This window comes from Lissotriton vulgaris, chromosome 1_1 (genome assembly GCF_964263255.1).
Source record: "Lissotriton vulgaris chromosome 1_1, aLisVul1.2, whole genome shotgun sequence".
Classification (NCBI taxonomy): Eukaryota; Metazoa; Chordata; class Amphibia; order Caudata; family Salamandridae; genus Lissotriton; species Lissotriton vulgaris.
In genome coordinates this window covers 1,826,284,558-1,826,305,500 of record NC_141685.1, presented here as the reverse complement: position 1 = coordinate 1,826,305,500, position 20,943 = coordinate 1,826,284,558, and the positions used below count along the sequence as shown (strand labels likewise).

The window sequence follows — 20,943 nt, the reverse complement described above, 5'->3', positions numbered from 1 at the left end:
GCCCAGATGCATGCTAATAACTCCCTCTCGATAACAGCATACCTTCTCTCAGTAGCCGAGAGTCCTAGATGCGAAAGCTACACACCATTCTTCCTTCCCACAACACTGACTAAGTACCCCCCAAACCGTAAAGGCTGGCCTCCACAGCAATAATGATTCTTTTATTAAGAGAAAAGGATTTGAGAGTGGGGGCATTCACAATCTCATTTCTGATTCGTTTAAAAACAGTTTCCTGTCTATCTGACCATACAAACTCAGTGGACTTCCTGGTTAATTCTCTGAGGGGCTCCATCTTGCTAGCAAAATTCTGTATGAACTTATTATAATATTCACAAAGGCCCGCAAAGGAGAAAAGTTTCCCTCTATTGTCAAGAGAAGGTGCATTGATGGTAGCATCAACCAATGACTTGTTTGGCACAACACCCTCACCGGGAGGATGTGACCAAGATACTCCACAGACTTGTGGAAAAATTTGCACTTCCCAGCCTTAAGTGTCAAACCGCTCTCTCTCCACCTTAGGCAAACCTCCTTGACATGTTGGAAATGACCATCTTCATTCTGGTAAGAAAAGAGGATATCATCCTAGAAGCATTTCACAAAATCACCTACATCCTTTATAATGTGGTACATGGCTCTCTGAAAAACGGATGCAGCCGACACTAGGCCGAAAGGTATCCCCTTAAACTGAAATAAGCCATGGGGAGTAGTAAAAGAAGTGAAGTGTTTGGAATCTCCAGTGAGCTCAATTTGGTGGTATGCTGAGCGATGGTCAAGAGTGGAAATATAGGCACCATCCAACATGCATACCATCTTGTTAATATTGGGTGGCAATCAGCAACCAAATTGGCATTAAGCGCTGTTATATCTACACAGTGCCTAGGGCTTTTATCAAGTTTCTGGGCCAAAACAATAGGAGAGACCCATTCAGATGATTCAATCTCTTCAATTATACCACCCTTAACTATATCATCCAACATTATTTTCAATTCGGTCCTAATACTGATGGGGACACCTCTAAGTTTTTGCTTGATGGGTACAGATCCTTCTCCAACTTTTATCCTGTGGCTGAGACCTTTAAGCTTTCCAAGTTCCTCAGAAAATACATCTGGAAACAATTTGGTAAACTCACTTGCACAGGAAGAAGTTATAGTAGGACAAGACACAGGTTCTTTCTCCCTGGTATTCAACACGATGCCTAACGTGGCCTGGTCACGCCACCCTAACACATTTACACCTTTGAGGGCCACATACAGCGTAATAAAAGCACTGCTTTCTTTAAATTCAATTAACACTTCTTTGAAACCTATGAAGTCAATGTTGGAGCCATCGAAGTTCTGTGCTAAAATATCAGGTTTGCATAAGTGTAAGGAAGTGGGTTTCTGTTGCAGTAACCCCCCACTTTTTGCCTGATATCTGATGCACTTGTCCTTGGTGTGTCCAAGGTCCTTGCCAATCAGGTACCCCGGACCGGTGTTTCTTCCCTAAAAACTACACTAAAGCCTAAATCTAATTGGCATCTCTTGGCCACAGGTCAGCCCCTGGTAAATGGTCCCCTTTAAACCAGGGCACTGTGACCAGACAAGACCGCTAAGGGCTGCAGCACTTATTGTGCCACCCTTAGGGGGCCCTGTACCTTAACACCCATACACTGCCTAGGCAGGCTGAGTGTCTGGGTACACACTAAACAGAGAGTCAACATGGCACACATTCCTGTGTGCCATGCCCACAAACACACTGCCCTGGCATACATCAGTCACGTCTCTAGCTGGGTGCCCTATTCCAGTGGTGTGGGCACAGGTGCATGAGTCCTGTGCCCCTACAGTATGCAGGGCCATTCCTGGGCACTGTAGGTGCAGTGATGCCATTAAGAGTATATGGTGCTGAGAGGTTGTCTTTACGAACTCCACAGCACCATAATGGCTACACTGAAGACTGAGAAGTTTGGTATCAAACTTCTCAGCACATTAAACCCACACGGATGCCAGTGTGGGATTTAATGTAAAAAGCACTACAGAGGGCATCTTAGCATTTCTCCCTGAAACCTAACCAACTACCAGTGTCCTGACTGAGAGGCTGCCTAGGCTGCCACACAGCAGACATGTTGCTGGACCTCTGGGTAGAGAGACATCCGCTCTCCTGGGCCTGCAACCATGCACATCCTGGGACAAGGTGCTAGGTCTCCTCCCCCAGGAAGGCAGGGGGAGCTTCAAAGGAATGCCGCCTCTGTGAGCTTCTCCAGGCCTCTTGCTGTACTCAGCAACTGGCCCCCACCGGTTCTGACCCCCACTCTGGCGGGAAGACAGGCAGGAAAAACAAAGGAAGGGAAGGGGTGTGCCAGCCTCTGCCAACCCCACCCCTCAGGTGGGAGAGGCGAAGTGAAGCACAACTCCGGGCTCCGGCCATCTTGAGGATGGGGGCCCTGCCCAATCGAACAGGAGCAGGATAGGGGTGGACTCACCCCAGGACAGGGACCTATTGGTCCCTGCCCTTGCCCTACCTGTAACGCCCCTAAAATTAGTATTTAGGGGCACCCTGAACCTTCCTTCCGGAGATCCAGATTCCGAAACAAGAAAGAAGAACAAGAAACAAGAAGACCTGCCGTGCAGCTTCTAAAAAGAGGAAGACACCAACTGATTTAGCTCCAGCCCTACAGGCCTGTCGACCCTTGAACCTGCTCTCGCTAAACCACGGTGTCTCCAGTGGTCAGCAACCTCAAAAACCCCTGAGGACCTGACTGCCTTGTGACTCCGACTACCTGGGTCTCCCACGAGCAGTGGTACTGTTCAAAGTAAGTAACAAGCTCTGGCATCAGCCCGGAACCGCGAACACTGCACACACTGCACCCGCCAAGCCTGGCCTGTGCTGGAGAGAACCAACACCACAAGGACGTCCCCCCAGCGATTGTGACCCGAAGTCTAGTGCCCAAGGACCCTCCAACAACCCTGACGACTCTTGCAGTCTCAGAACCAGGGACCCCCCCCTACAGCAACCAGCTGAGGGTAAGATTTACCTATTCTAAAAGGCGGCATCCTGAGTCCAACTCCTGGGTGTCCATCCCTCCTACAGCTTCCCAACTTACCCCTCGAAGAGTTGGTCACTCCTGAAGAATCTCCGTCCCCGAGCCTGCAGCCTTTGTTCCCTTTTCAAGATCTCTATTGAATAACATTGAGCGCCCGACGGCTCAAAAGCACCCTGCACCCAGCTGGACGAGTGCCTTTGGCAGTGCACCCTTTGCCCTAATCTACTTCCCCATTTGCCCTGAGCAAGTGACCAGGAGCCCAGCTCCCACAGCCACGTGGCCTGCTAGCCAGCAGCCACCAACCGAAGACCCCCTGCCTCTCATTGGATAACATTGGGCTTCACTACCTCTGCACCCGGCTGCCCCAGTGTCGCTGAGGGTGTACTAACTGTACCTACCTGATCATGGGAGACCCCTGAGTCTATGCCCAGAACGTTAACTCTGCCAGTGGAGTACTTACCCAAAAGCCGATTACTCACTGTTCTTCCATAGGGTAACATTGACTCGTTTCACTTGGAAATTCTTCTAAGTTTGAGTTTTGAAACTTTAAAATATTCATCTAAAATCTGCCGAAATACAAAAACGAAAATACTCACTGTTATCAGGAAAGATCCCAGTGCTGGATCTTGGTGCCCAGCACAGACCCTGAAAAGTAATTACAACCGTACATATCGCTAACTCAATTTTCTCCCATGGGAAACCAATGACTCGTTTTCTGTGAAATTTCTTTTAAGTGCCGATTTTTGCAAACTACAAATATTCTTTAAAAATCGTACCAACTATAAAACTGTAATTACTAACCTGTTTTAAAACAATGTCCCAGAGCTGAACCTAGGAGTTCAGCCCTGGATTACAAAAGTAACGAGAACATACTTTACCTGCAAATTTGAATTTCCTTTCACAGGATAACATTGCCTGGTTTTTGCTGAAAAATTTTCTGTGTGTCAATTTTGCAAACTTACAAACATTCGTTAAAAATCGCCTGCATAACAAAAACACAATCTTTCAACTGTTTACAGGTGGTGCACCAGTGCTGGATCTAGGATCCATCCCTGAGTTAGAAAGAGTAACCATAACCCCACTTACCTGCTAAGTGAATTTCTTCCATAAGAAATCATTGATTGTTTTTCTGTAAAATTTCTTCTGTCAACTTTTAAAATACCAAAACATTGCTTAAAAATCACTACTGTGACTTAATCGATTTTGCTCAACTGTTTACAGTACATGTCCCAGGACTGAATCTAGGATCCAGTCCTGCAGTTAGAAAAGTAATCCTAGAAGTAATCTATTGGCTTCTTTTAGAAATTTCCATTGAGCTCAATGTGTTAATGTGTTTGAAATTGTGTTGCCTATAGCAACAACTGTAACTATCCTATTCCAAAGTCTACTGTCTATTGAAAGTATTTATCTGAAAGTAACTCAATCTGAGAGGGAAAATGCTACTTACAAGTATGCATCTGTTCTTGGCATGTAGAGCTGCAGAGTTACACACTTTGCATAGATCGCCACCTAGTGTTGGGCCCGGATGTCTGCAGTTGTTTTTGTCCTGAAAAGTCTTTGGAAGTCACGGGATAGGTGACTCCTCCTTTGGACAATAGTGCACATGGGCATCGGCTCCATAGTTAGATAGTTTTTCGTCAGTAGGGAAATTATGGAGTTTGTAAGAAACAGGAAGGATGCTCATGTAAGCTGTATCTAATTAAGATAATACTGGAACAGATAAAGGTAGCAGGGGAGGCGTGTGGGCTTATGTAACTCTGCAGCTCTACATGCCAAGAACAGATGCATACTGGTAAGTAGCATTTTCCTTTCGAGGCATTTGAGCTGCAGATTACACACGGTGAATAGATTGTATAGCAGTGCCCACTCTTGGCGGCGACAACCCGATTCTGTTGCAGTAGTTTGAAACAGTGTTTTTAATTACAGCCTGGCCCACAGTGGCTTGTTGTTTGGTTTGCACATCTACATAATAGTGTTTTGTGAATGTGTGCGGTGTAGACCATGTGGCTGCTTTGCATATGTCATCTAGGGGAATGTTCCCTAAAAACTGCCATTTGTATACATTTGACAATCCACCTAGCTATCCCCAATTTTGATATGGGGTTACCTCTGTGTGGTGGTGAGAAAGACACAAAAAGTTGTTTGCTTTTAAGAAAGGATTGTGTTCTTTCAATGTAGTAAAGCAATGTTCTTGAATGGTTAAAACTTGTTGCTCACTAACTCTTCTTCGAGAAGTAATAGCTACTAGGAAAGCAACTTTCCAGGTTAAGAATTGCGACTCACACTTATATAAAGGTTCAAATGGAGGTCCCATTAACCGTGTGAGATCAATGTTTAAATTCCACACATTTGAAGGTGGTGCTCTGGGAGGAATTATTCTTTTGAGGCCCTCCATAAAAACATTTAATGCAGGTACTCTAAAGAGTGATAGACGTGGTCTATTTTGCAGGTATGCTGCAATGGCAGCAAGATACAGTCTAAAAGATGTGTATGCTAGGTTACATCTTTGGAGGTGTAACAAGTATCCTATGATGTGTTGAATAGACACGTCTAGAGGATTGATGTCGTTGTTATGGCAGTATATTACAAAACGCTTCCTCTTGGCTGCATACATGCTCTAGTGGTGGGACCTCTAGCTTCTTTAATGACGTTCATACAGTCAGGAGGAAGGTTAAGATAACCGAACTCTAGTACTTCAGGAGCAGGATCACTAGGTTGAGCTGAGCTGGGTCCGGGTGTCTGATCTCTCCATGGTTCTGGGTTAGGAAGCGTGGAGACAAGCGTAACTTTTGGTGCGGTACCACAGAAAGCTGCAGCAGTGTGGTGTACCACCGTTGTCTGGCCCAAGTTGGAGCAACTAGAATGAGAGTGAGGGAATGTTGCTAAAGTTTGCGCACCACTAGTGGAAGCAGCGGGAGAGGAGGAAAAGTGCACGCACATTTGCAGGAACCAGTTCATCCAAATCGCATTGCCTTAGGATAGCGGGTGTGGATACCTGGCGGCGAAGCTTGGGCATTTGGCGTTTTCGTGGGTGGCAAAGAGGTCTATCTGAGGTTGCCCCCCCCAGCTGAAAGAACGGGTGACGAACTTGTAGATGAAGTTCCCACTCGTGAATCTGTTGTGTCTGTCGGCTCAACAGATCGGCCATGGTGTTTTGTACCCCTGGAACATGTTGGGCTAAAAGGAAGATGTTCTGAGGTATAGCCCATCTCCATATCTGCTGCGCTAACTGAGAGAGTTGCAGAGAGTGTGTCCCTCCTTGTTTGTTTATGTAGTACATGGCTGTCATATTGTCCGTGCGGACTAAGACAGCTTTGCCCGATATGTGCTTTTGGAATGCTTTTAGGGCTAGAAAAATGGCTAGTAAATCCAAGTGGTTGACATGGAGTAACTTATGCTGCGGTGTCCACCTTTCTTGCATGGTGTGCTGCAGTAGGTGGACTCCCCAGCCGGAGAGCGATGCGTCCGCTGTCATGACTATCTTAGGAACTGGCTCTAGGAACGGTCGCCCTTTGGAAAGGTTTTTGGTGTTCCACCATTGCAGAGAGCGGTGCGTTTGACTGTCTACAAACACTAGGTCTGTTAATTGCCCCTGAGCCTGGTTCCATTGTCGTGCTAGGCACTCTTGAAGAGGACGCATTTGTAGTTTTGCATAAGGCACTATGAATATTCAAGAGGCAATCATTCCAATGAGTTGCATGAATACTCGAGCTGGAAGAGAATGTTGCTGTTGGAATTTGTTTAGAAGAGCTTGCATATTTGTTATCCTGGCAGCAGATGGATAAGCTAGCGCTGTGGAGGTGTTTACTGTGGCACCTAGGTACTGTTGTACGTTGGACAGTTGTAGGTGGGACTTGGTGTGGTTTACTGTGAACCCCAAGTCGTGGAGTAATTGTATGGTGGTGTGAGTGTGTTGTACACACTGACTGTATGAGCTGGCTTTTATGAGCCAGTCGTCGAGATATGGGAAGACGTGAATATGCTGTCTTCTTAAGTGCGCTGCCACTACTGCAAGGCAATTGGTAAACACTCTTGGTGCTGTTGTGACCCCGAATAGGAGTACTTTGAATTGATAGTGCTGATCGTCTAGTACAAATCTGAGGTACTTTCTGTGAGCTGTGTGAATGAGAATGTGGAAATATGCGTCCTTGAGATCTATAGTGGAAAGGAAGTCATTTTGTAAAAGTAGAGGAAGAACCTGCTGGAGATTGACCATATGGAAGTGGTCTGAGTGTATGTACAGGTTCAGTGGTCTGAGGTCGAGAATGGGCCTTTGAGATCCGTCCTTTTTTGGAATTAGAAAGTACAGGGAGTAAACTCCTCTGTTTTGCTGCTGCAATGGAACTGGTTCTATTGCGATTTTTTGTACGAGGGATGTTACCTCTTGCCTGCGTAGTATCAAATGTTCCTGTGACATTGGACGCTGTTTTGGTGGTATGTTTGGTGGGGTAGATGTTAGTTCTAGACGGTAACTTGATTGAATTATTTGTTGCACCCACCTGTCTGATGTGATGTTGGTCCAGACTGGTAGGAATTGTAGTCTTCTCCCAACTGGAGTGGAATGTGTTGGGGGAAGGGGAGGGAAGTCATTGGGCAAGGGTGGAGGCAGAGCGGGAGTTGTTGGTTTAGCCTCTGCCCTTATTGTTGTTACCTCTGTAACCACCTCTTTGGTAGCCCCTAGTGTAGGTGGATTGTGTAGGGGCTTTGTAAGAAGTAGAGGGACTGTCTGAGGAGTATCCCCTGGTGGTGCTTCTGAAAGATGAGCGGTGAAAGGAGCGTCTGGGAGCTTGCGACTGCAAGGCTCCTATAGATTTAGCTGTGTCGGTATCTTTTTTCATTTTTTCCAGAGATACGTCCATATTAGGCCCAAATAAGTGTTGCTCATGAATTCATCATAATGTGCTCTGTTGTATCTTGCCAGTAACGCTTGAGTATTGGCAATATACCAAATGTTTGCTGCCTGTGACACTCTTCTTTTACCTGATGCGTCAAGGGGCTTAGATTCTTTATCTGGTGGGGGAGCCTCGCCTGATATTTGTGAATTTGCTCTTTTGCGTGCATTAGAAACTACAATGGAGTCTAATGACGCAGGCCCTCTAATGTAGGCTGGATCTGAAGGGACATGCTTATATTTTTTCTCAATTCGGGGGTTTATGATTCGAGCCCTAACTGGGTCTTTAAGAACTTCTCGCGCGTGCTTAATAACACCTTTAAGCATGGGTAAAATCGAAGTGGACCTTTGTGCATTGTCAAAAGTATCAAGGAGGAAGTCTTCTTCTACTGGGTCAGTATGTAGGTCAACCCCATTGTATTGGGCAGCCCTATGTACTAGTTAGTTAAATCTCATAGTGTCCTCTGGTGGGGAAGGTCTGGAGGGATATATGTCGTCTTGTGGGAGGTTAGGGACATCTGGGGTGCTATAATCGTCCCAAGGGTCAGGTGAGCCAGGAGGACTGGAATGATCTGGTGGCTCAATGTCTGCACCACCCCCCGTGTCATCAGAGGTGTCATCCCTGTTATCATCGTCTGCTAACGGAGTAGGAGAAGGTGTAGGGGAGTGATGTGGTAGGGGAGGAGGTGGTGAAGGGATATAAGGTGGAGGAGAAGGTATCCTCAAAGGAGAGGTCGCAATGTCCTTTTTCTTTGGATGAGGGGCAGGTGCAGGGGCGTCCAATGGTCGTTTTTTAGTACTAAGAGTTAGTCGACCAGTTTTTAGATCTTTAACCAGAGTCTTTTGTGTAGGGTCTGGATGGAACAAGTCCTCTGTGGGAGGTAGATCTTTTGGTGCCGAGGGCTTTTTCGGCGTCGAGCTGTGAGGATCTTCCGGTTTTGAAACATGTTCTTTAGCAGTGTCTTTAGCAGATGGAACATTTGTCTTTTTCGGCTCTGGTGTTTTCCTAGATTCAATGTTTTTTTCGGCTCCAATGGTTTTGTTGGCTCTAAGGGTTTTTTCGGCTCCAAAGCTTGGGAGTCGGGTGGCAATTTGTTGCTCGGCTCCGAGTGTGTTTTTGGTGCCGAGGAGCCGGTGCTAGTCTTCGGCGCCGAGTGCTTAGATTTGGAAGCAGCTGGCGTGGAGGAAGACAATGCTTTCTTTTTCGGTGCCGGTAGGTGTGCGCCGGCACTAGGGGTAGGCTGACTTGAGCCTGAGTCACCTAAAGGTTTATTAGGCTTCTTTGCAGAGCTCGAAGGCGGGGCATGGGAAGCAGTGTCTCGGTGTGCACCCGGGCCCGAGGGCGAGGGTGTGAACGTAGCCTTTTTAGAAGGTGTCGAGGAAGGGTCGGGGTTGACGTTCTTACTTATGACCATCTGTGCCGGAGTGATGTCCTCGACGTCTGAATCTTCGGCCTCAGAGTTGCTGTTGATTCCATGTTCCTGCTGTTGCTCTGGGACGTTGACGCGCTCTTCGGAGATATTGTATGGGATCGAAGCTGAAGAGCGAATCATTGTTCTTTGAGCTCGTCGGTCCCGTATCGTCTTCTTGGAGCGGAAAGAGGCACAAGCGGAACAGTCTCTGGCCTCGTGCTCTGGTGAGAGGCAAAGGTTGCACACCTCACGGAGATCGATGTGGGGAAACTTCGACCCACATCAAGGACACTTTTTAAATGGTGTCCTCTCCATGAGCCTGAAGATGAGGAGTCGGTATGCACGAAGGCCTTCGTCGACGACCGGAATCTAAGACTTCAGATTTGAAGAGAAACGCGTTCGAAACAACACTGTCGAAGCTTGTGAGGATTGCGCGCTGAAGGAAAAACGGTTCCAACACAGAGAGCAGGAAACACATCCAAGCCCGGTGGCGGAAAAAAACAATCTAAGGATGGAGCCGATGCCCATGCGCACTATTGTCCAAAGGAGGAGTCACCTATCCTGTGACTTCCAAAGACTTTTCAGTACAAAAACAACTGCAGACATACGGGCCCAACACTAGGTGGCGATCTATGCACAGTGTGTAATCTGCAGCTCATATGCCTCGAACAGTATATTTTGATACATATTGTTGGTTCTAAAATAAAACAAGTATATATTTTGTTATGCAAGCCATTGGCCTGGAGTTCAGCTTATGAGTGTGTGACACCATTTGCCTCCTGAGTGTGTACAACAAATGCTTTACACTGTCCTCTGATACTGCCTTACTGCTCGACCAAGCTACCACTTTAGAGAGTAAAGTCATATCTAACTTTAGCCTCTGCCAAACCTCTGGGGTCTGTGGACTCTGTGGGAACAGTATATACAGAGCCACTTTCTCACAAGAAGGAGCTCAAATCAAGTAAGTTCCCAAAGGACTCCGTACAATATTGTTCTGTGATGATGGTCCAAGGTGACCCAGAGTCCGCCATAAGTTCAAGATTCCTTCCAAGAATATAAACAAGACATTTAGGTGGACCAATCTTGTCTGCCTTGAAATCATCATTTGAGAATAGAAACTAAAATTCCAGTCTCCAAATCACACTGGACATCACCTCCAAATGTCGGCTCATGAGAAGCACAAGAGATTTTTCATTTGGAGCAACTGGAAGAAGAAAAGGAAGAAGTACTTTTCTTTGTATTTGTATCTTTGCACATTTTAGAAAAATGGCCCAAACGTCCACACTTACAATATCTTTCCCAATGGCAGGACAACGTGGAAAAGAGGCTAAGTGACTGGGATTACCACACCTATAGCAGTAAAAACCTTTAGGATTTGAGTTATTCTTGAAGCTGGAATTAGAATTGTATGGGCTTTTAGAAGTGCTAGGAGTGACACTGCTCACTTCACTTGAAATAGGATCCTTAACTTCTTTGTTGCGGGACTTCATCCATTTTTCCGATTGTTCCAAAGCCTTGGCAGTGCTGATGGCAGCCTCCAAGTTAGGATCGCCCATTATCCAAAGCTGCTCCTAAACATTTTTACTTCTCATATGAACAATTATTTAATCCCTGATCATCTCAGCAGTCATGAGTGATCAGAACGGGGGCACGCCCACAGGGGAAAATGGCAGCTAGCTAGCGAGCTGGCCGAGAGACGCTCTTCACCACCCACATCATAATGGATTCATTGTGCGATTAGCCTCTCTGCATGCTTACGAACCTACTTACCTTCTTTTGTTTTCTCTCTGGACCGCACTCGCTGGTGTCTGTTCGGCAGCGGGACGGCGGTGCTGGCAAATGTTACACCGGTAACGGTTGCTGGCAGCGGGCTTTTGCTCTGCGTTTTTACTCTTCTTTTTTTTTCCTCCTTTTCCCCAGTTTGGGGAGTTGTGGCTGGATGTGTGTTGGCCCTGCGATTTTCAGGGCGGTTGGTGCGCTCGAAGAATCTCGAGCTGCACTCCGCAGCTTTCCCCGCCTCGGTGAGGCCAGTTTCAGCTCTGTGTTCTCGCAGGGCAGACTCAGCGCATGTGGCTTCCGTGGAGAGTCACAAAGAGCCGAGGAAGCAGATTGGGAGCCGGCCACAACTGACAGAGAACTGATAGAGCAAACAAAGCTGACTAAGGAGATAAGCCAAAAGCATGGCATGAGCACAGCGTACATGGATACAGTCTCCCCGCCTCTAATGAATATAATACCGACAGGTAAAGGGAGTGAGTTAGAGAGTGAGCCGGCAAGACCTACCTAAGGGGAAAGACTCAGTGGAAAAAACAGACAGGGAAGCAATACTGGGAAGAAGATATAAACTACGATCTAGTAACTTTCTTGGTAAAGCAGTGGTTTCCCAGATAGAGGCACAAGCAGGACAACCATTAGCCCTCAAGTTAGGTAAAAAGAAGAACAGGAACCCCCCTACTGAGATAGGGAAGAGCACTCATGTAAGAGAAAGGAAAAAGAGACCAGTCCCACTAGCCCCTAGAGTGACCCCATCACTAAAGTCTTACTTCAAGCTAAATTCACAGGTTAATATACAGTGTAACATGGAACCTCCCAAAGAAGCAGAGGTTATGTCATAAAATATTCCAACTACACAATTAGCTAGTTCTCCAGCTATCTCTGTCTCGAACAGGTTCTCACTCCTGAGTTATTCAATCATCTCTTCCAACCCGGAACCTGGGGATTCTAAAATGGCAGAAAGGACCGACCAGATCTGCGACAAGCCAGCTAAAGAGGGTGCTAAAGATATTTCAGGCCTAGAAGCTGTGAAGGACCTACTGAGTCAACTCTCCCTAGAGACAAAAGATCGATTCGCTAATTCAGAAGCCAACCCAAAAAAAATTCAAGATACATGTAGTAGCTTGGAGGAGAACTTATCAGTATTAACAAAACGCACCGAGGATTTGGAAAATAACGTTTTAGAACTAGGGAAAGATGTACAAGATCACTCTTCCAAACTAGATAGGCTTAGGTCAAGGGAAAAGGATTTATCGGACAGATTAGAAACGATGGAAAATAGTTCAAGACAGAATAACATCCGGATTCTTGCTATAAAGGAGGGTGCAGAGGGAGAAAATATTAAAACATTTATGGTGGAGATCTTGTCTAAATCCTTCCCTCAAGTCGCCCCTACCTCTGTTTGGGACACGGGAATTCAGCGAGTGCATCCAGACCCTTTCAGGCTTAACCCTGGTCAGAAGAAGCCTAGGAAAATCCTGGTGTACATACAATCGTATTCCCTCATAGAAAAAGTTTTAGAGGCAGCCCTAAAACTGAAAACTATTCAGGTTCAGGATATCTCCTTTAAAATAAGGTCTGATATACCTAGAGTCACAGAAGGTGGGAGCTGGGCAAACGGACGGATCCCCTGAGACAACTGGGCGCCCAAGTTCAGTTAAGGTTCCCAGCATACTTTAAAGTGAGGAGGGCAAATAAAATGTACAACTCTGATTCCCCTGAGGAGGTTGGTGAGTTTCTGTTAAGCAGTAAGGAAAGTAATTAGTTGAGTGAGTCTATAAGAAATAAAACAGAATAAGTCAACTTGATATGAATGAATGAAAGAATGAATGAATGAATGATTGAATGAATGAATGAATGAAATGTAATTTGTAATGCGCGAACTTAGCCCAACGGGCATCAAGGATACTAAGATAGGGAAGAGCACTCCTGTAAGAGAAAGGAAAAAGAGACCAGTCCCACTAGCCCCTAGAGTGACCCCATCACTAAAGGCTTACTTCAAGCTAAATTCACAGGTTAATATACAGTGTAACATGGAACCTCCCAAAGAAGCAGAGGTTATGTCATAAAATATTCCAACTACACAATTAGCTAGTTCTCCAGCTATCTCTGTCTCGAACAGGTTCTCACCCCTGAGTGATTCAATCATCTTTTCCAACCTGGAACCAGGGGATCCTAAAATGGCAGAAAGGCCCGACCAGATCTACGACAAGCCAGCTAAAGAGGGTGCTAAAGATATTTCAGGCCTAGAAGCTGTGAAGGACCTACTGAGTCAACTCTCCCTAGAGACAAAAGATCGATTAGCTAATTCAGAAGCCAACCCAAAAAAAATTCAAGATACATGTAGTAGCTTGGAAATGAACTTATCAGTATTAACAAAACGCACCGAGGATTTGGAAAATAACGTTTTAGAACTAGGGAAAGATGTACAAGATCACTCTTACAAACTAGATAGGCTTAGGTCAAGGGAAAAGGATTTATCGGACAGATTAGAAACGATGGAAAATAGTTCAAGACGGAATAACATCCGGATTCTTGCTATAAAGGAGGGTGCAGAGGGAGAAAATATTAAAACATTTATGGTGGAGATCTTGTCTAAATCTTTCCCTCAAGTCGCCCCTACCTCTGTTTGGGACACGGGAATTCAGCGAGTGCATGCGGACCCTTTCAGGCTTAACCCTGGTCGGAAGAAGCCTAGGAAAATCCTGGTGTACATACAATCGTATTCCCTCATAGAAAAATATGATATGGGGAGGTTAGTGCTCATCTTCTGATAGATAATGAAGGAGGGTGTTGGATTGCGGCTCAAAGTGGTGTCAGCCAATAGGTAAGTCAGGGAGGATTCCCAAGGTAGGAGGGGGGAAACGGGGCACAGTGGTGATGAGCATGGGGATAAAAAGAAGAAAAAAAATGCAAAAATGTGTCCTCCTTTGATATAGCCGACATTACTGAAAGTAGAAGAACTAGGAAGACTGAAGATGGGAGAAACATAAAAAATAAATAAAATCAGTGATCAGACCAAAATTACAATGTAAAGACAATGCACGGAGGGCAGTAAGGAACTCATCAAAACTTTCTCCCTCTTCTTGGGCTCAATTGTAAAATGTAAACCTATTAAGGGCAACACTAGTAGTGGGTTTAAATCTATTCTCAATAAGCAAAATAGCTCCATTGTAGACATTATAATCACCTCCAGACCTGACAGGAGAGAGAGTACAATACACTACTTGTCCCTCAGAACCTAAACAATGAAGACATTTTTTTTCTTTCTCTCAGCAGACATGCGTTCGCCATCATTGGCCTTTAAATAGGTTATAAACTCCTCTTTCCACCTTGTCTATGGAATAGGTCAAGGTTTGATTTGGTTTGGTTTGAAGAAATTGTATTGCATGGTAAATAGCAATATACCCAATAAATAGAAGTAGAATACAGCAACAAAAAGTAATAGGTATAGTGTGCTTGTAACCATAACGAAACAAAGGGAAAAAGAAACTAATAAAGGGTTAAAGTCACAAGAAAAGTATAATGAGCCAAATAGTTACGGTGTGCCTGTCACCCTAGAGAAACAGGCTGAAATAGAGGTTGTCCAATTGCAGAATTTAAGAGTAAATTATGGTGTGCCTGTCACCGTAAAATCACAGGCTGGAATCGAAAATATCCAGAGATTAAAGTGAAACGTTATAGTATGGTCTGCCTGTCACCGTAGTATGAACAGGAATCCTATCTGTATAGCATCAAAAGAGAAATCATTACGACGCGATTAAGAAACAGTGAGACGAGATGTACTTATCTTCTAAGACATTAGCTCTTGTTGAGAGCCGTTCAGTGTGAGAGCTGCAAAATGAAAATTGTTCCATATAAAACACTTTATAAACTAAGTTATTCAGCACAGTAACCAACCACAAGGAAGTAGTTTCCTCAGTCAAAATGGCTGTCAGCGTGATGATGCAGGACGTGGCCAATGAGACCGGAGAAACTCCTTTGAAGACACACAAGGCGAAGAGAGCGTGACGTATCTAGGCAACAGTAAAAACAGGGCGAGGTGGGCGTCAAGAAACGGAATGACACGTAGCTTGGAATCCAGGCAACAGCTATAAAAGACGTCACAAAGAGGTTGGACAGAAAATGGCAGTTAGTGAGTACGAAATGCCAAAATACATGAAAAAACCAACATAAGGATATCAGAGCAGAAAAAAAAAAGAGGTTTTCATCAAACTGCCAGGAAATTTCAGGAGAATTGATTGTAGCAGTTCCAGTATGTAGAACACATCAGGATCACGAACATAAGGTTCGGAGGACGTCGCTGCACCTGTGCCACAGTAAACATGTAGCAAGCGAAGTCTTCTTCCAGTCGTTGCCACTTGTGAAGACGCAAGGATCCGTTGAGGTAAGTAAATACAAGTTTATTGCAAGCGCTGCAAAGTACATGCAAACAGACAAGGCAAAAGCAGTAACAGTCAAACTAAGTTCTCTGGAACATGGAATGCATGGCGTACACTCAGGTACACAGTTCCATGTTCTAGGAACAGACAGAGCGTGAGATGAAAAGAAAATAAAAGGAAATAAGGATGTAACAAAGACATTGGAAAAATAATTGTGTGAGGTAAAACTCCACTTATACGTCAAATGCTATCATTTGGGAATGAAAAGTACAAATAGAATCTTTTTTAAAATTCTGTCAAAAGTATCAACAAGAAATGCTTAATCTGGAATTCAAAATGATGGTGCAGGAAACAAAATGCATTGTCTCCTCCACCAACAAACTTCGCTAAAGCGGCTTATCTTCAACATGAATATAATTATTTGGCAGGAAAGCAGGCTTGTATAGGTGACCAAAACAAAGGTGTCTGTCCATTCCAATAAAGTGGGCAAAGCCACCTATTTTAATACTGAATTGTGTTAGGTTCTTGAATAATAAGCGTTGTTAATGGTTGTCTGACCATTCTGCCACACTAGCATTAATGTGACCAGTTAGCAGAGTACCCTATTCACTAACCATTTAACATTTGTAGTGACAGTGACACTATTCAATTTGTGGAAATCGGAACGGCTCAAACACCAAAATAAAATACTCAGGAAGTCTAAGGAGCACAAGGTAAGCCACAAAACTATCTTCTGTTTTTAGATACTGTTTGATTTTTGATCCTTCCTCAGTAAACTGACTCACAGCTATCTGAGGTGAGACAGGAAGGCAGAATGCAACACATGGTCTCTAGGTCACAGAACATCTTTAGCTGACATCAAGAGCATGAAGCACCAGTAAATAATTGCCTTGAAAGCAGTGACTAGGACATCCATAGGAAAACCTTTCAGATGCCTTAAAGTATGCAACAAACAGGAGAATGTGTACTTTAAATTAAAATACAATAGTTCTTTTAATAGTCTTATCTAACATACATACAACACAGGCAGCATATTTAACAAATATGTGATCATACCTTGGCCACAGCAATAGCATGAAGCGCTTGATGTTGAAGATGCTGAGTTATATGTGAGACAGAATCTGCCACAATCATGCTTCTTCTATGAAACGTGTGCTCTATGGCCTGCAAACAAAAACCCATAACATGGTAAAAAAAAATTGGTTACATGAAAACGTTTCAAAATAGTTATGAATCTAACCCTGGCTGATATGCTCTGTACTCTATACCAAGTCTATGACAATTGGACTTCACCCAACTATTCCAATAATGTTCACACCATCGATAAAACACACTTGAAAAAATGAATAATTAATTGTAAAGCTGATCATCCACCAAGGAGTTAAATAGCTCTAGATACAACTGACTGAATTGAAAAGGCACTCTTTTCCAAAACAGAATTAGGTTGTCACACTCAAGATGTAGACAAGCTACAGTTTCGAAAAGTTGCATTCATGCGTAGGGCAGAGGGGCAAACTTAACATATATTGACCGGTGTTATTTTATGATGTCTTTTTTAAATACACAAAAAAAAACATGGCCAGGATTATGATGCCGCATTAACACACCAACAGCATTAACAGAGACCATGAGAGACAATGTTTGCTTTGATGCAGCAGTGCTTGTAACAATGCATTGTATGAAAAAGTGAGGGACAATGTAACTCCTTGCAACAAGGAAAGGTTCCGATTGGGGATATGATCAAAATAAACTTGAGTGAAAGGAGCACAAACCATAAAGTGTCTCCTTTGGGAATTCACTGTACCTACTCAGTGATCTCTTTCTTACACCTGAGTACCATAGCTTTCAAATACACGTCATCCAATCACTGGAAATAATCAACACAAATTTGAATTAATTATCTATTACCACATATACATATATATATATTTTTTTTTTTACAGCAAAAGAGTCCTTGCAGCTCTTGACAAGGCACACAGCTCTCTCCCCCACCATCCGATTTGTAACCTTGCTGCCTGTCACAAAACGAGCTCTCTTCTATTAATTGCCTGGTCCGACGCGTTTCAAGGCTGTTCCGCCCCTTCCTCATGGACTTGCACAACGGAAAAGAACATTCACCATCACATCGTTTTCCACCCTTTTATTGGTGAAAAGACCGCCAAACACTGGGCGTGGCACAGTGATTGCACAACCAGCAGCCTGCTGGTAGTTGGAGTCCTTCGTAATGGTGAGTCAGTGTTTTGCCTTGAGTAGGCTCCGTTCCGTTGTGAGTATGCAAATGTACATGTTCTTAAGTAGAATTGAGAGTTCAATTTGTGAGTTCCGGTCTCCTGGGGAAAGTGCGCTCTCATGTTAGGAAATCGTTTCCATTCAAAAGCCCCTCCTGCAAGCTGCTTCATGCAGTTGAATCCTGGAAGTGGTGCTCCTGCCCACGGCCAAGGGAAGCCGTGCAAATATTGTTTACAGCAAAAGAGTCCTTGCAGCTCTTGACAAGGCACACAGCTCTCTCCCCCACCATCCGATTTGTAACCTTGCTGCCTGTCACAAAACGAGCTCTCTTCTATTAATTGCCTGGTCCGACGCGTTTCAAGGCTGTTCCGCCCCTTCCTCATGGACTTGCACAACGGAAAAGAACATTCACCATCACATCGTTTTCCACCCTTTTATTGGTGAAAAGACCGCCAAACAGTGGGCGTGGCACAGTGATTGCACAACCAGCAGCCTGCTGGTAGTTGGAGTCCTTCGTAATGGTGAGTCAGTGTTTTGCCTTGAGTAGGCTCCGTTCCGTTGTGAGTATGCAAATGTACATGTTCTTAAGTAGAATTGAGAGTTCAATTTGTGAGTTCCGGTCTCCTGGGGAAAGTGCGCTCTCATGTTAGGAAATCGTTTCCATTCAAAAGCCCCTCCTGCAAGCTGCTTCATGCAGTTGAAACCTGGAAGTGGTGCTCCTGCCCACGGCCAAGGGAAGCCGTGCAAATATTGTTTACAGCAAAAGAGTCCTTGCAGCTCTTGACAAGGCACACAGCTCTCTCCCCCACCATCCGATTTGTAACCTTGCTGCCTGTCACAAAACGAGCTCTCTTCTATTAATTGCCTGGTCCGACGCGTTTCAAGGCTGTTCCGCCCCTTCCTCATGGACTTGCACAACGGAAAAGAACATTCACCATCACATCGTTTTCCACCCTTTTATTGGTGAAAAGACCGCCAAACAGTGGGCGTGGCACAGTGATTGCACAACCAGCAGCCTGCTGGTAGTTGGAGTCCTTCGTAATGGTGAGTCAGTGTTTTGCCTTGAGTAGGCTCCGTTCCGTTGTGAGTATGCAAATGTACATGTTCTTAAGTAGAATTGAGAGACCGGAACTCACAAATTGAACTCTCAATTCTACTTAAGAACATGTACATTTGCATACTCACAACGGAACGGAGCCTACTCAAGGCAAAACACTGACTCACCATTACGAAGGACTCCAACTACCAGAAGGCTGCTGGTTGTGCAATCACTGTGCCACGCCCACTGTTTGGCGGTCTTTTCACCAATAAAAGGGTGGAAAACGATGTGATGGTGAATGTTCTTTTCCGTTGTGCAAGTCCATGAGGAAGGGGCGGAACAGCCTTGAAACGCGTCGGACCAAGCAATTAATAGAAGAGAGCTCGTTTTGTGACAGGCAGCAAGGTTACAAATCGGATGGTGGGGGAGAGAGCTGTGTGCCTTGTCAAGAGCTGCAAGGACTCTTTTGCTGTAAACAATATTTGCACGGCTTCCCTTGGCCGTGGGCAGGAGCACCACTTCCAGGATTCAACTGCATGAAGCAGCTTGCAGGAGGGGCTTTTGAATGGAAACGATTTCCTAACATGAGAGCGCACTTTCCCCAGGAGACCGGAACTCACAAATTGAACTCTCAATTCTACTTAAGAACATGTACATTTGCATACTCACAACGGAACGGAGCCTACTCAAGGCAAAACACTGACTCACCATTACGAAGGACTCCAACTACCAGCAGGCTGCTGGTTGTGCAATCACTGTGCCACGCCCAGTGTTTGGCGGTCTTTTCACCAATAAAAGGGTGGAAAACGATGTGATGGTGAATGTTCTTTTCCGTTGTGCAAGTCCATGAGGAAGGGGCGGAACAGCCTTGAAACGCGTCGGACCAGGCAATTAATAGAAGAGAGCTCGTTTTGTGACAGGCAGCAAGGTTACAAATCGGATGGTGGGGGAGAGAGCTGTGTGCCTTGTCAAGAGCTGCAAGGACTCTTTTGCTGTAAACAATATTTGCACGGCTTCCCTTGGCCGTGGGCAGGAGCACCACTTCCAGGATTCAACTGCATGAAGCAGCTTGCAGGAGGGGCTTTTGAATGGAAACGATTTCCTAACATGAGAGCGCACTTTCCCCAGGAGACCGGAACTCACAAATTGAACTCTCAATTCTACTTAAGAACATGTACATTTGCATACTCACAACGGAACGGAGCCTACTCAAGGCAAAACACTGACTCACCATTACGAAGGACTCCAACTACCAGCAGGCTGCTGGTTGTGCAATCACTGTGCCACGCCCACTGTTTGGCGGTCTTTTCACCAATAAAAGGGTGGAAAACGATGTGATGGTGAATGTTCTTTTCCGTTGTGCAAGTCCATGAGGAAGGGGCGGAACAGCCTTGAAACGCGTCGGACCAGGCAATTAATAGAAGAGAGCTCGTTTTGTGACAGGCAGCAAGGTTACAAATCGGATGGTGGGGGAGAGAGCTGTGTGCCTTGTCAAGAGCTGCAAGGACTCTTTTGCTGTAAATATATATTATATATATATATATATATATATATATATATATATATTACAGAAAATGAACATAAGGACAATTGTATATCTTAAGTAAATAGGTGAATATTGAATACTATCGAAGACCAGCGTAGGGTATTGACCCTTATACTTCTCGCTCGACACCTACGCTACGATATAGCTGCCACGACCTGAGATGGCATTCTTTTCTTTTTTATCTTTTGTTATTAGTTACGGTTCACTTAAATAGACATCATAATTATAGAAATAACGTGAAACCATGACAAGACAACCATAACCATACCTGGGCAAAGATGCACCTGTAACCTGCATGTTCATATGTCATAACTTGTTCTTACACAAATGCATAACTATTTGGTGTTCTTAGTATTGTTGACACATGCGTGATATGATGCAGGACATATGTATAATGTGCTAACTGTAGTTAAAGAGAAAACTTCCAATAGAAAGATGTTTAAAAAAAATTGAAGACCAGTGTAGGATTTTCAATACTCAGATAGGAAAGTGCAATATAAGTCTCCCAGAATTATAAAGGCAGCTAGACAAAAAAAAAAAAGAACAGGACAAATATATTTGCAGAGGATGAACTAGTTTCTTTTATTGTTAGAAACATCCATTTGTTTAATGTTTTAAGGTAAATCATGCTTGTTCTTATGAGGCAGACTTG

General features: G+C 44.6%; 1 protein-coding gene across 1 annotated transcript in view; it reads right to left on the bottom strand.

Moving 5' to 3' along the window:
* The window catches only part of WASHC4 (WASH complex subunit 4), a 975,954-nt gene that overhangs the window by 663,561 nt on the left and 291,450 nt on the right, over positions 1 to 20,943 (bottom strand). The window contains exon 16 of the mRNA XM_086919270.1: positions 16,534 to 16,641. Coding sequence (XP_086775396.1) covers positions 16,534 to 16,641 — 108 coding nt within the window. The remainder of the gene's footprint in view (positions 1 to 16,533; positions 16,642 to 20,943) is intronic.